The 13,680-nt window shown below is 39.5% G+C and overlaps 1 protein-coding gene across 5 annotated transcripts in view; it reads left to right on the forward strand.

Moving 5' to 3' along the window:
- The window catches only part of fchsd2 (FCH and double SH3 domains 2), a 207,713-nt gene extending 196,064 nt beyond the window's left edge, over positions 1–11,649 (forward strand). For all 5 annotated transcript variants that reach the window (XM_033023168.1, XM_033023165.1, XM_033023164.1 and 2 more), the window contains 4 exons: positions 674–894; positions 3,335–3,461; positions 4,598–4,683; positions 7,120–11,649. In XM_033023168.1, coding sequence (XP_032879059.1) covers positions 674–894; positions 3,335–3,461; positions 4,598–4,683; positions 7,120–7,203 — 518 coding nt within the window. In that variant the 3' untranslated portion in view covers positions 7,204–11,649. The remainder of the gene's footprint in view (positions 1–673; positions 895–3,334; positions 3,462–4,597; positions 4,684–7,119) is intronic.
- The last annotated feature ends 2,031 nt before the right edge of the window (positions 11,650–13,680 follow it).

Genomic DNA, 13,680 nt, shown 5'->3' on the forward strand with positions numbered 1-13,680 from the left:
AGCTGTTATACTTTCGTATAATATTTGACTAATTAAAGAAGATATTAACAAAAAAAATGATAGTTGTCTTTTGTTTTTAATTGCAATTTAATGTGTGACTCTAATGTATATCCTTTCAAAGTAACTTAAGATCCTGCTCTACCAATCATGTGAACAATTTTTTGTAACTTTTGGGCAGCAGATAATGAGGTTCCATTTGCATACATTTTTTTAAATCTAGAAAGTAGTGGTATAATGCCAACTCAGATAACAGTTAGTAATTTTGCTCATTCTGGCACAGATCTATTAATCAAACATGTTTTATGGAACATCTGTGCTTGTTTTCACCGATTGCATGAAGGATGCTTCATTTGCCTGTGTTCCTGGGTTGAAGAAGGAAATTACTGTAAAGTTGTATATGTGACAAAAGGAAAAGTAGAGATGTAGCAACAGAACAAATAGATGTGATTGAAGAATTATTAATGTCTTTATCTTTTCCTATAATATTTACAATGCTTTCCAGTGGTGAAATCTGCAAACCTAAAAAAAAAAGAAACAGTTTGTTCCAGCATGTCTGTCAATTACTGCTCACTTGGTCTTGGTGTTACTTTAAATAGAAAGTAGCAGTTATATTAAATTTGATTTAGCTTCCATAAAGTTCTTGGTATTAAAAAAGTACTTGTTTCCGATTCAGTTTGTTTTGTGAAGGCACTTTACGATTATGAAGGGCAGACAGCAGACGAACTTTCGTTTCCTGAAGGAGCTATCATTAGAATACTAAACAAAGAAAATCAAGAGGATGATGGCTTCTGGGAAGGTGAATTTAATAGCCGCATTGGTGTCTTTCCTTCCGTACTAGTAGAAGAACTGGCAGGATCTGAGAATGGTGACGCTCAATGGATTGAAGATGCACAGGTATGCAAGAGTTTAGTAGCGGTATGCAATGTCTTTGAGCAAAATTCTAAATGACATAATATTTGGTGATTACACATGGGGAAAGCCTCTATACAAGTGGAGAACAAGGAACCTCATCTTAATGATTATAATTTCTAGTGATTGTAACTTTGGATGCATCAGTTTTAAGTTAACTATCATTTCCTTTCTAGCAAAAGTAAGTCAACTATATGCAATTTTTCAGGTTTTACTCAGATGTGATAGATGCTTTGAATCAGTATGGTCATGGATTCTTTGAACATTTATGTTTCTGCTAAGCTTACATTGTTCACACTCAAGACAAAATAGCATGAATCCTTGTAGACACAGCTTCTGTTTCATCAGTGTGTTATGCGTACATTCTTTCTGCAAAGAAGCATTTGTTTTAGTTCGGTCTCGAGAGTTTAAATGAGATAAAGTGTTCTTAAAGTTTTAAAACATGGCTGGATTTGTGAGGCAAAGTGTCCCAGATGCCACCTTGCCATAAGTGTTCATGTGTATGCACTGAATGTGTACCAGAAGTATGCGGAACAAATTGTAATGTTGCTCACTGCCACTTTGCAGCACTGCAGTCTAACAATACATTCCGGCTTACATTTGAACATATTAAACAGCAGGAAGAACCATTGTATTAAGAAATCATAACTGCTTGGAGGTAACTTGCTGGATAACTACTGACCAAAGCTCCAATTTGAACATTTCATTATTTTCCTGCTGTTTGAGGTTTCATGAGTCCAGAGGAAGTGTCATTATGAAAGGACCTATGGAGTACAGCTTTTTGCATGTCTAATATAGTCATGTTCCTTTTATTAAAAAAATATTAGCTCATGTTTAGAGTAGAAAATAGCTCAACTTGAGTCTAAAGATCCCATACTCTTGTTATTCTGCAGATTTCTTTGATAAATTAAAGGAACAACTGTTTCAATTTGCATTATACAAATGAGAGCACATTTTTAGGCACATTCCTTGGAGTGATTATTTACTTTTTGTGTATTTCTCAACAGATGACTAATCTGTTCAGAAGCATGGGTGTGACATTTTTTAAATTGGCAGTTAATTTGTAGTGTACATTAGCATGTTAATACTTAAAGGTGATAAAAATCTTGAACTGTAAGCAGCAAATTCTCTGAGGTATAACCACAGCAGTTATAATGATTTGTTGATTTAAGGCCGAAAAAACTACAGAAATGTAGAATAGAAGGAAATAACACAAAACTTTGCTTCCTGCCAATTAGCTTGTTTATGGAACAATGCAAGACTTAAAAGCTTTAATCGTGCATTCGTAGCTGACTCTACTGAATTATAAGCTGATTCTTAGTTACTTTATGGTGTATTGTGATTAAAAGTGTGGATGTAAGGTTTTGTACACAATTCTGAACATGTTTTGTTCTCAAAACATCAAAAAATGTCTTGCTCCCACAATTTTTTTGGCAATCAGTTATGCGCAGTGAGCAGACTTTTGAACTATTTCATGTTTATTATTTAGTTAATTAAATGATGATCATGGAAGTTGTGGTGTGGAAACGCCTATCTTTGTGACTTTGTATCATAAGTAGAATATGGACACATAATAACCCTAACACATGAAACTAAATTCAAGATAGGTTGATGACAAGATAGGACATCAGATTTCAGCGGCAGAAGCAACTTTATGAATGGCTGTTGGTGTGGACTTTGTAACAATTGGATGGAATTTAGGAATTGACACAAATTGAGTATTTTTACTCATGTTTTGTATCCATCAAAATCTTTCCCATGTAACTGTCTAAGTGCCTTTTAAATGTCAGAATTCTATCTGCCTCTACCACTTCCTACGGCAGCTCGTTCCATGTACACACTACCCTCTGTGTGAAAAGATTGCCCCTCACTTCCCTTTTATATTTTTCTCCTCTCCCCTTAAATCTATGCCCTCTAGTTTTAGACTCCCGTACACAAAAAGACATGAAGTGCTAGAGTAAAACAGCGGATCAGACACCATCTCTGGAGAATATGGATAGACGACATTTTAGGTCGGGATCCAATGTGGCCTTAATAGCATCTTGTACAGCTGCAAATTAATGTTGCTTTCGTGCATCCATTACTCCTGTCCTTTCAGGTGGCATACTTTGTGGGTTTGCGATGTAAACTGGTAGCTGCAGTGTGTCTTGTAGATATTGCATATTGCAGTTGAGTTAATGTTGCAGGGGAACATGTTTAGGAGGTGGAGAGAGTTCTGTGCAAGCTGGCTGCATTATTCTGGATAATGTCAAGCTTCCTGAGTCTTGGATCTGTACATGTCCATCCAAGCAAGCGATGAGAGCTCCCATACACAGTTGACTTATGCCTGTTAAGTTTGTGGAAAAACCTTGTGAAGCTGGAGTCGAATCCCCCATTGATAAATATTCAGGCATTCTCATTTTCTTCATTCAAATTTGATTTCTAGGTATCGCCATCGTCAAGACCACAGCCCAGTCTTTCATTACCACTGTATGATCAGCCCCCTTCCAGCCCTTACAGCAGCCCAGACAAGGCAGGGTCACAGTGTTTCCCTCGATCACCATCAGCACCAGGTAAGGGCAAGAAGTTGCATTGATAGATACCAGCAGGATGTTTGTCTCTTTATAGCATCTTTCTGCAACACTTTATTTACTCAAAGTTGCCTACTGATTGAGGGTTGATCATTGTGAACCTTATGTTGCATCTTTCAATGTACATCATATTATAATAATACATTTTAATTACAGGCACATTTTACTGCACATTATTAATACAATATTCTTAATTTCTGGAACTGAAATACTACAAATGGAAGATAATCAGTTCAAATTTTCGTCTGCAGCTGTCTGTCCTCTCATCCTTTTTGTTATTTTTAGTCTGTTTTAAAGTTTGTTTTTGGGAGGTCTTTAGTCTTTTTTATGTGGGGGGAGGGGGAAACCGTTTTTCTTAGTCACTTCCTGGTCGAGGATGTGTCTATCCTCCGAGCCGCATCTTCACCCCTCCTCGCAGGCTACCACCTGGATTGGCGCCGCCTTTCCTACCGGAGACTGGCCAGAGCTTCAGCTTCAGCAGCGGCGCAACACTGGATTCCATCGCGGAGCGAGCGATGCCTTACCGGGAATCGCCGTGTTGGAGCTCCGGAGTGCTGCGACTGTTGACTTCAACACCGTAGAGCTGTGGTCTGTGGAGCTTCCAGCCGCGGGCGTCGCTGACTTTAACATCGCGGAGCCTGGGATCTCTCGCCGAGGTCGCCAGCGTTGAATCTCAGTCCAGCTCGGCTTGTGGACTTCGGGAGCCGCGGTCTCCGGTAGGAAGCGGCTGATTCGGAGGCGCTGGGCCGCTGAGAGTGTTCTTCCGTTCGAGGGCCTGAAACATCGGGCCGCCGTAGCGGCGACTGCAGAGGCCTCAATAGGCCCCGACCACGAGTGAACCAAGGAAGAGGACTGAACTTTGGTGCCTTCCCTCACAGTGGGAAACGTTGATTCCGCTGTGGGGGGATGATTTTTATGTTTTATGTTAAATTCTAAAGTATTGTGTTTATCTTATTTGTGTATTGCATGGTAACTCAAATTTCACTGCACCAATTGGTGTATGTAACAATAAATGTCCTTTATCCTTTGTCCTTTAAATCTACCAAAGTAATGTGAACTTTCTATATATGGTTGTAATGAAGTAACTTCAGCATGTACTATCTGTATTTAATTTTCAGATCATGAAAGCCTAACATCAGATGCATCCACTAATCCACAACAACAGAAAAGCACCCCAGAAACTTCAGTTGGAAAAATCCGACCGGTTAGTCCTATATGTTGGTTCTTAGGATCTTGCTGCATTAAAGCTTTAGAGGGATACTTCTATATCCTCCACATTTCATCCTCCTCCTGGCTTAACTCAGGCTCATACTCTTGAGACTATACAATGGCCCAATGGTGTTTTATTGCCACATTGGCGAAGTGCAAATGCACAGTAAGATTATTTTCTTACAAACAGTCCAGTAGTGTATGGTTATACCATCCCCGATTAGCAATTGCACTGAAATAGTCTACTGAGCCTGCGTGCAAGAGGTGCCATGTTTTGGCGGCGTTTTCCAAGTCCAGTCCATGTTCCATGTTATGATGGGTGCCAGATTCTGGCAAGCCCCAGGCTGCTGCCGGCCTCCAGTCATCACCTTGGACGACTAGCAACCAACGTCCTCTGCTCGCCCGTCCACCTTTGTTCTCCGGGGATGCATCCCGCAGCCGACCTTGAAGGTGTGATAGGCCGGACCCCTGTTCCCTCTCCTCTCCTACCAACCTCGCTCTTGTCCCGTCACTTCTGTCATCATCGCCGGCTCTATCCTGCCCGGTCTCTGGTGTTTGGGCGAAGAGCAGCGGCTCCACTACCAGGCCACGCTCCTCTCATGGGCCGGCTCGGCGTCTACCTCCTGCAGGCCATGGTGCGCCAGGTCTTATGGTTGGCCGCACTCCACCAGGCATTGTACCCTGAGCGTAGGGGAGAGAGTAGGGCCAAAGATGTCCTGGTTAGATTGCTGCTAGGCCTGCCCCTTTTCCGGGGTTACGCCTGTGCCTGGGTGGTATTGAAGAGGGACTATGCGCTGTCCATGGGCACCCTGGGGGATTTCTGGGACCACTAGGCACCGCGGGGGGTGGAAGTCATCCACCCCCCTGGCACCCTGGTGCCATCGCAACAACCTGGAGCTCAATGCTCTTAAGACAGTGGAATTGATTGTAGACTTGTAGATTGTAGAGCTCCTCCTCCCCTCACCCCACTCGCCATCAACAACACCACAGTCACATCTGTGGAGTCTTTTAAGTTCCTGGGAACCATCATCTCCAAGGACCTTAAATGGGGGGGCCACCATCGATTCCACAGTCTAAAAGGCACAACAGAGCATGTACTTCCTGCGGCAACTGAGGAAGCACAATCTGCCGCAGGCAATGATGGTCCAATCCTACACGGCCATTGTATAGTCTGTCCTCACCTTCTCCATCATGGTCTGGTTTGGCTCAGCCACCAAGCACTGCATCCGGAGGCTGCAGCAAATCGTCCGATCAGCTGAGAAGGTTATTGGCTGCAACCATCCCTCCATTGATGAACTGTATACTCCAAGGGCCAGGAAACGAGCGGGTAAGATCATCTCTGACCCCTCTCATCCTGGCCACAAACTCTTTGAATCACTTCCCTCTGGAAGGCGACTCCGGACTGTGAAAGCTGCCACAGCCAGACATAAAAACTGCTTTTTCCCACGAGTAGTAGCTCTACTCAATAACCAAAAATCTGTAGCCTCCTTTTGCTCTGGTATTTTATTTAATTCACATGTTTAATCGATAATGTTTTATTATTAATGTTTAATGTTTTATGTGTCATTCCTAACTGTCACCGTATGTCATGTTGTCACTTGCGGGCGGAGCACCAAGGCAAATTTCTTGTATGTGAATACTTGGCCAATAAACTTATTCATTCAATAAGGACGGTGATATAGTTGTATAATAGTTTATTTAGCACATTTGTTTGACTTGTTTTATGGTGGTGGGTTTTGGTTTGACTTATTTCGTACTGTAAATATTATTGGAAATAATTGATTAAATTATTTTTGGTTATAAAAAATCTAAAAAAAAAACAGGCATTGTGTTTCGCCATTGGCTCAGCAGCTTCTGCTGTAGGCCGCGGTGCCCTCCGAGAGCCTTGAGCCGCACATGGCATCTTCTGGGTGCTTTCAGCCACATGTGGCTCCCTCTGGGAGTCTTTAGCCGCACACAACTGTGCGTAACTTCCAGTAACTCTTCCTGTTTGTGAGTGTCAGCAGGCCTTGCTATCCATCGATTTTCAAATCAAACCCGCAAATTCCTCATCTAATGCAAGTTTGTTTCAGCAGGGTTTGCCACAAATTTTAATTTGAGTTTCATCCTAAGAATCAATGTGGATAAATGTAATTAGTCAATTTGTACTTTTATTTTCACGTTTCAGTTTAACATTGTGGAATTTTAAACAAGCGGGGGTCTTAAATAAAGTCTTTATCCCACAGACATTAGTGTACATTTGCAGAACAAGCACCAATTTGAAATGGCACTCCTATAATGATTCGGTATAATCTAAGGTTTGAAATCTGGTTAATCCTGATCTGCAACGCTCATCACACATTTACAGAGGAACAATATATTTCAGAGCTGATTTGTCTATTAGAATATAATGTTTATTTGAGATCTAATAGTGGGGGTTCTCTTTGTGCAGGTACGGGCTGCTCCACCTCCACCTACTCAACACCATCGTCGAAAAACAGAAAAGACAGAGGAAGTAGAAATAACTCTAGTGTAACCAATAGATGACTTTTGTGTGTTCTGATTTGAGACTGAATTATTCAGAATATTTTGGTTTCAGATTCCTTGCATTCTCTGCCGTGCTTATACTATGAAATCTGAGGAGCAGCAGAAGACAAAAACTAAAAGGAATTTATGAAGTGTGGATCTTGAGGAAAGTCGATGTTAATTCTTTAATTTACAGATATCTTGTGCCTTTATAGCCACTGCTTTGTTTGTTTAAATTGGGCCATGAGTATTTTTGTCCCTTTTTTTCTAGTACAATTGAGGAATATTGGTTGGCCAATCCAACATTCAATGGCCCAGCCTTATTTCGATCTACTATGTAAAATATACAAAGCACACTGCTTCATCTGAATCCAATGCAGCAGAGTCTGGTACTTCTGTAATTATATGCCTATGGTGCTGTGCAGGGCACAGTTTTGTATCAGAAAGGCGTGTTTTTTCTGGTACTGTTCAAGTGCAAATCTGTTGATTTCTTTACCATTGCCAGATATAGGAATGGTTAAACTTGCAGTTGATTGCTTGTCATTATTTTGTAGCTGAATAATGGAGATAGAAGTGATTTTTTTTCCTTTTAAAAAGGCACAGGAAATGTTCAGACCATTTATTGTGCACATTCATTAACACGTTGATTTAGCCACACAGATGATCTATTTGTAAAACAAATCTCCCTTTAGTATTAATCCAGTCTGTATACATGTATTCCGCTGTCATGTGCAGTAGCATGATTGGACTAGAATTGAGGGAATAGTCTTGAGTAAGGACTGATGTGTTCTTTTAAGAGGGGGCTGGTTCCTCTCAGTAGTTCTAGTGCAAAGAAAGATAATCAGACAAATAAGGGAATGAATACAAAGAAATGCCTCTATGTTAACGCGAGTCTTAGTTTTCCATAATTGTTTGACTAATATTTATGCCACAATTCTAGACAAGAAAGGAAGTTCATTATGGACATGTTGAAATAGGATACTTTATAAAATGTTGCCAGTGACATTGAATCTGAATTTCCTTCCAGCAGAAGGATTTACTTTCTGGAGGTTACATTTTTTTTCCACTTAGTTTTTTTTTCAAAAAAAGCTTTTTAAAATCATCTTTTATAGTCCACATATTGCATAAATCATGACATGCTTGCATTAAAAAAAAGTGACATTGTACTCCGCAAACTATTTATTTCCAGCATCAGTCTGGAAGGGAGGCATTATTGTGGTGTTATCCAGCTTCAATATTGCAATTAAGGTTTTGACGGTTGCTGTATTCATTAAATATATAACTTGAAAATTGTAGCATTTTAATGAGGTTGACAGGTTTAAAGTTTATCGGTAATAACATAGGAAGCATTATCTCTGCTGTTAAAATAATAACGTCTATTTAAATTCTTCTGTCAGAACATTCTTCGGGTTTCTGAATTACATGCACAGTGCTATTATTCCAAACCCAGGGCTTTCAGATTTACTATATTGAATGTACTAAAAGCTAAAAAAACTGGAAAAACGGGACTGGAAGCTAAAGGTTACATTTTATTTGCTGTCTACTTGAAACATTAAAGAAACAACTACCAAACGTTTTCACGAAGATTGCTGATTTTGAATGATATGGCAGAGATATTGTAGCTCAAAAATTAATTTTTTGCAGGGTAGATTCTTGTATGATCTAGTTTATTAGATGTTTTCAAAGCTGATGGCTGCCAATTGTTCAAATTCTCTTATCTTCCCCCACTCCTAGTGTGCAACGTGCTCATGTCAATCTTGTATACCAACATTGCTGGAGGAGAAACTGAGGTTAGCAATTGTTTTTTAATTTAGTTGCACTATTTGGTTCCAGTATTTGGTTTTGGACCACTTTCATTTCCAAAATGGAATCGGATTTATGTCTTTCATCTTTATCCAGCGGTTTTATGCCTTGATTTGCAACAAAAAGCAAAACTGTGGTGTTCAGAAGATGCTACAGTATTAGTTAATGCTACTTTAAACTTCCCATAATAAACATTTCAACAAAGGATTTTAATTTACGGCCCATCATGAATTGCTCTGCAGTTATCAGATTTTTTTCAACCCAATAACTCCATTATTTCTCCTTATCAAGCTGTGTTGGTCAGCAAGATTCAAACATTTTGCTTTGTTTAAACCAATAAATGTACTTGACAGCGTGTTACTACAGAATCTCCTGGATAGCTGCTAGTTCTTGTTTCTTTTTCTTTCAGTTGGATCAAATTCTAAGGGACATGTGTATATGTAGAAGTAAGCATCCAAATAAGTATCATAAGGTATATTATACTGAACTGAAATCCACCATATCTCTAACTCGATCATGTCTTGATTATCGTATGAAAGACAAAACTTCAGAAAAATAGAATTAATGGGATCGGCTCATAGCTGCCATTGTAAGTAGAGTTTAAATATGTTATGTCCCTTCATCCCTTACATTTTGCCCAATCCCAAACAAATCCAGGGCCCTGTTTTTGAGTTCAGTGTTGATTACACTGGGGAAGTTGAGAGAAGACAGGGAATGGAAATGGTATGCATCTATCTATCTGCTTGATGCAAAGTACGATGATGGGCTTGAAGAAGTCAATGGTTCATGTCGTTTCCCTTTCCAGCTCAAACGTGGTGCCATACCAGTTAAAATAAGACATTTCAGAAAGATAGGTGTAACTCCAGTGTAAAACATTTGGACCTTAATGACTCTCACAAATTGGTTGCTAACTAAGATCAGGATGTCTGCTACAAGACGGTAAGTAGAAATAATGTTTATGTTGTATATTAGCATCTCCAAAGGATTGGCTTGACTAAGTCAACTAAACTGAGCATTGATTTTATATGCATCAATTTGAGGGCTAAAAGTAATTTGTGAATGCAATCAAAAAAGCAGTTCATCATGAAACAATTCTCAATCTGGAAAATGTGTATTGAACAAGTTACTCTTTCATCTGAGACAATATTTACATCCACCAATACTACTGTGTACTGCATTTTGTCAGCAATGTAATCCACCAGGTGAAGCTTGTGCTTTTGTGTGATTCTGCCATGGATAGATATCCCCTGTGGGCCAAGAAAGAAAGCACTGATGTAAACTTGTGGAGAGAATCTCATCTCTCAATCTGCCTTACCAGAAAGATTTTTGAAAGAATTGCAAAATATGAATTGATTTTTTTTCCTTCTATGTACTTTTGAAACACCATATATTTAAAGCTCCAAATGGAGAAATACATACCTTTATGATCACTTCATTATCCAGTAAATTTTGCGAGGAAGACTGATGCAGTTTATTAAACTACATTTTCCAACTAATCTTTGTCCCTGTCTGATTTGACGCTCCTTTGGTCTTTGATTAAATATCGTCTGGTTATTTTAAAACGTCTGTCACACAACGCCCCAAAGAGTACAATTGTCTAGAAAAAAACAATTTAAGACATTCCTCTGTTCTCAAATCTAATTGGTATGGATTGAGCAAAGTAATAGCATGTCATTACTGAAATCATTATTATTATTGGTAATCATGTACATTGTTAATTCTGTAAACCCCCACTGAATGAAAATTTGAAAGGATCACACAAAATCTTCCGCTTTGCCATTTAAAATTAATGAAGGCTGTGTCTGCCCGTGTATCAACTGCTTGCAGTTGAAATTAAATCTAGAAAGGTGGCAAAATATGTGCCTCTGTATCCATTTGGCTTATTTGGAGTATCCCGAGTTGGGCTGACATTTCAACATTATTCCAGAGTGCAGAGCACATGCATTTTCCTGCCAGTAGTTGATCCTGACATCTCAGTAACATGATGGAGAAACCACTTGTTACATACAACTTGACTGATGAATTCAAAGCCTGGTGAAGACCTACATTTAAGCTCATTTGGTAATATATAACATTTGTGTTTCATCGCCAGGCTGAGGAAAAACAAATGACAATTTTAGAGAAATTTACAAGGAAAGCACAAAATTGTTGAAATGGTAAAGGAATATAACAGGAATGTAACTGAAATAAACAATTGTACAACAATAAAATATTTTCTTAAACCTGCACTTAGATATTGTTAGCACCCAGCATTAAATTCTTTTGTTGACATATTCTGCAGTTATTTTTTACTTTTATGTTTACAGACCATATTTTTATAATCTGACTATTGCTGATGCCAATTCATCCATACTTCATTATTTTCCCTCTTGTTTCATTTGCCTATTGATTATTTGCCAGTTTGCCCATATTTTATATTTTTTCAAGTATTATTTTAAAATTGCATATTTGCTCTAAATTAAGAAGTGCTAAAATTGTCAAACTATATGTTCATTTTAGTTGTCTATACATGGGCCGACTATCCACATTATACATTGTATAGTGTCAGTACTTCAAGCAGAGAAAGCAGATGTGCAATGTTTCCTGCAGTGTATTGGCTGTTAAAACTTGTATTTATTATGTACAAATGTTAAATAAAAAAAATGAAACTTTATTTGAGCTATTTTTGGTATTTTTTCTGAACTTTACATTTCAGCTTGTATCATTTTATCTATAACATAGAAACATAGAAAATAGGTGCAGGAGTAGGCCATTCGGCCCTTCGAGCCTGCACCGTCATTCAATATGATCATGGCTGATCATTCAACTCAGTATCCTGTACCTGCCTTCTCTCCATACCCCCTGATCCCTTTAGCCACAAGGGCCACATCTAACTCCCTCTTAAATATAGCCAATGAACTAGCCTCAACTACCTTCTGCGGCAGAGAATTCCAGAGATTCACCACTCTGTGTGAAAAAGGTTTTCCTCATCTCGGTCCTAAAAGATTTCCCCCTTATCCTTAAACTGTGACCCCTTGTTCTGGACTTCCCCAACATCGGGAACAATCTTCCTGCATCTAGCCTGTCCAACCCCTTATATAACTTTATATATTTTTCTGATACCGCACAGTGATATCAGGGTTGAGGCCTCGGTAAACAGCTGCAAGCAAAATAGAGTAAAAGAAGGTGCTGCTTCACAGGAGATCAGTGTTACAGAGGTGGTGAGGGAAAGAACGCCTTGGAATAATATCATAAGAAACAAGTATAAGCCATTCTGCCCCCTCATCCCTGCTCTGCTTTTCAACATGATCATAATTTGACTTTTACCCACTGCTGTAATGTTAGTCACCCCTATTCCCACCGATAACCATGCAGAAAAGTTAAGAATAATTAAAAAGTTAAGAATAAGTTAAAAGCTCAGATGTAATTTATGTCAGGAATGCCCATCCATAGATAGAGAAATTTGAAATCCTCTGTGCAACGTATATATATATATATTTAGTTTCAGAAGTGACCTTTCACTAGCCAGGATAAGTTGAAGATTGGTGGAGAAACAAGAAACTGCATATGCTGGTTTAGAGAAAAAAAGACCACCATAATTCCCAACACTGGCGCCCCACAAGGATGTGTTCTCATTCACCAACCATGCCCCCTTTGCACCGACCACTGAGCGGCCAACTTTTCCCTAACTCCACCTCCATGTTTGTATATGATAACCACTGTAGAGGGCCAAATCATGAACAATGATGAAACAAAGAGAGAATTTAGGAATCTGGTGGCAGGACAATAACCTCTCCCTCAATGTGAACAATACGAAGGAGCTAGTTATTGACTTCAGAAAGCATGGTGGATTACATGCCCCAATCAGCGTCAATGGTGCTGAAGTGGAATTGGTTGAGAGCTTCCAATTCCTTGGTGTTAATATTACTAATAATCTGTCACGGACTAACCATATCGATGCAAAGCCAAGAAGGCACACCAATGTTTCTACTTCCTTAGAAGACTGAGGAACCTTGTCATGTCTCCAATGATACTTCCAAACTTCTACAGGTGCACCATGGAAAGCATACTGTCGGGATGCATCATGCATTATTATTTGTCTCTGGGATTCTCTACCTCAGAGAGCGGTGGAGGCAGGTTCTCTGGATGCTTTCAAGAGGGTGCTAGATAGGGCTCTTAAAAATAGCAGAGTCAGGGGATAGGGGGAGAAGGCAGGAACGGGGTACTGATTGGGGATGATCAGCCATGATCACAACGAATGGCTGTGCTGGCTCGAAGGGCCAAATGGCCTACTCCTGCATCTATTGTCTATAACTTGGCTTATAAACTGCTCTGCCCAAACTGACAAGAAATGCAGAGAGCTGTAGATGTAGATTTGGCGAGCTCACACAAGATCCCATGTGATCAAATTTTCTGGACCAGTCTACCCTGCGAGATATTGCCAAAGACCATATAGATAGCATCTCCTGCCCTTTCCTATTCAATGCTGTTGGTCACCTCTTCAAAAAAAGTGTTCAATTTGGAGAATTGTTTCCTTTTGTTTTCCTGACTCCATTATCCCACTCACGGCTCATCTTGACATTGCCACCACTTAGAAGTTGAAGCCGTTTTGCCGTCTAGTTGCCCGTGCGATTTTAATATTAGTTACGAGTTTAAACTGAAATAAAACATTAATATCTGGGGGAATACATAACATGTTCGCTCA

The sequence above is a fragment of the Amblyraja radiata genome, chromosome 6 (genome assembly GCF_010909765.2).
Source record: "Amblyraja radiata isolate CabotCenter1 chromosome 6, sAmbRad1.1.pri, whole genome shotgun sequence".
NCBI lineage: Eukaryota > Metazoa > Chordata > Chondrichthyes > Rajiformes > Rajidae > Amblyraja > Amblyraja radiata.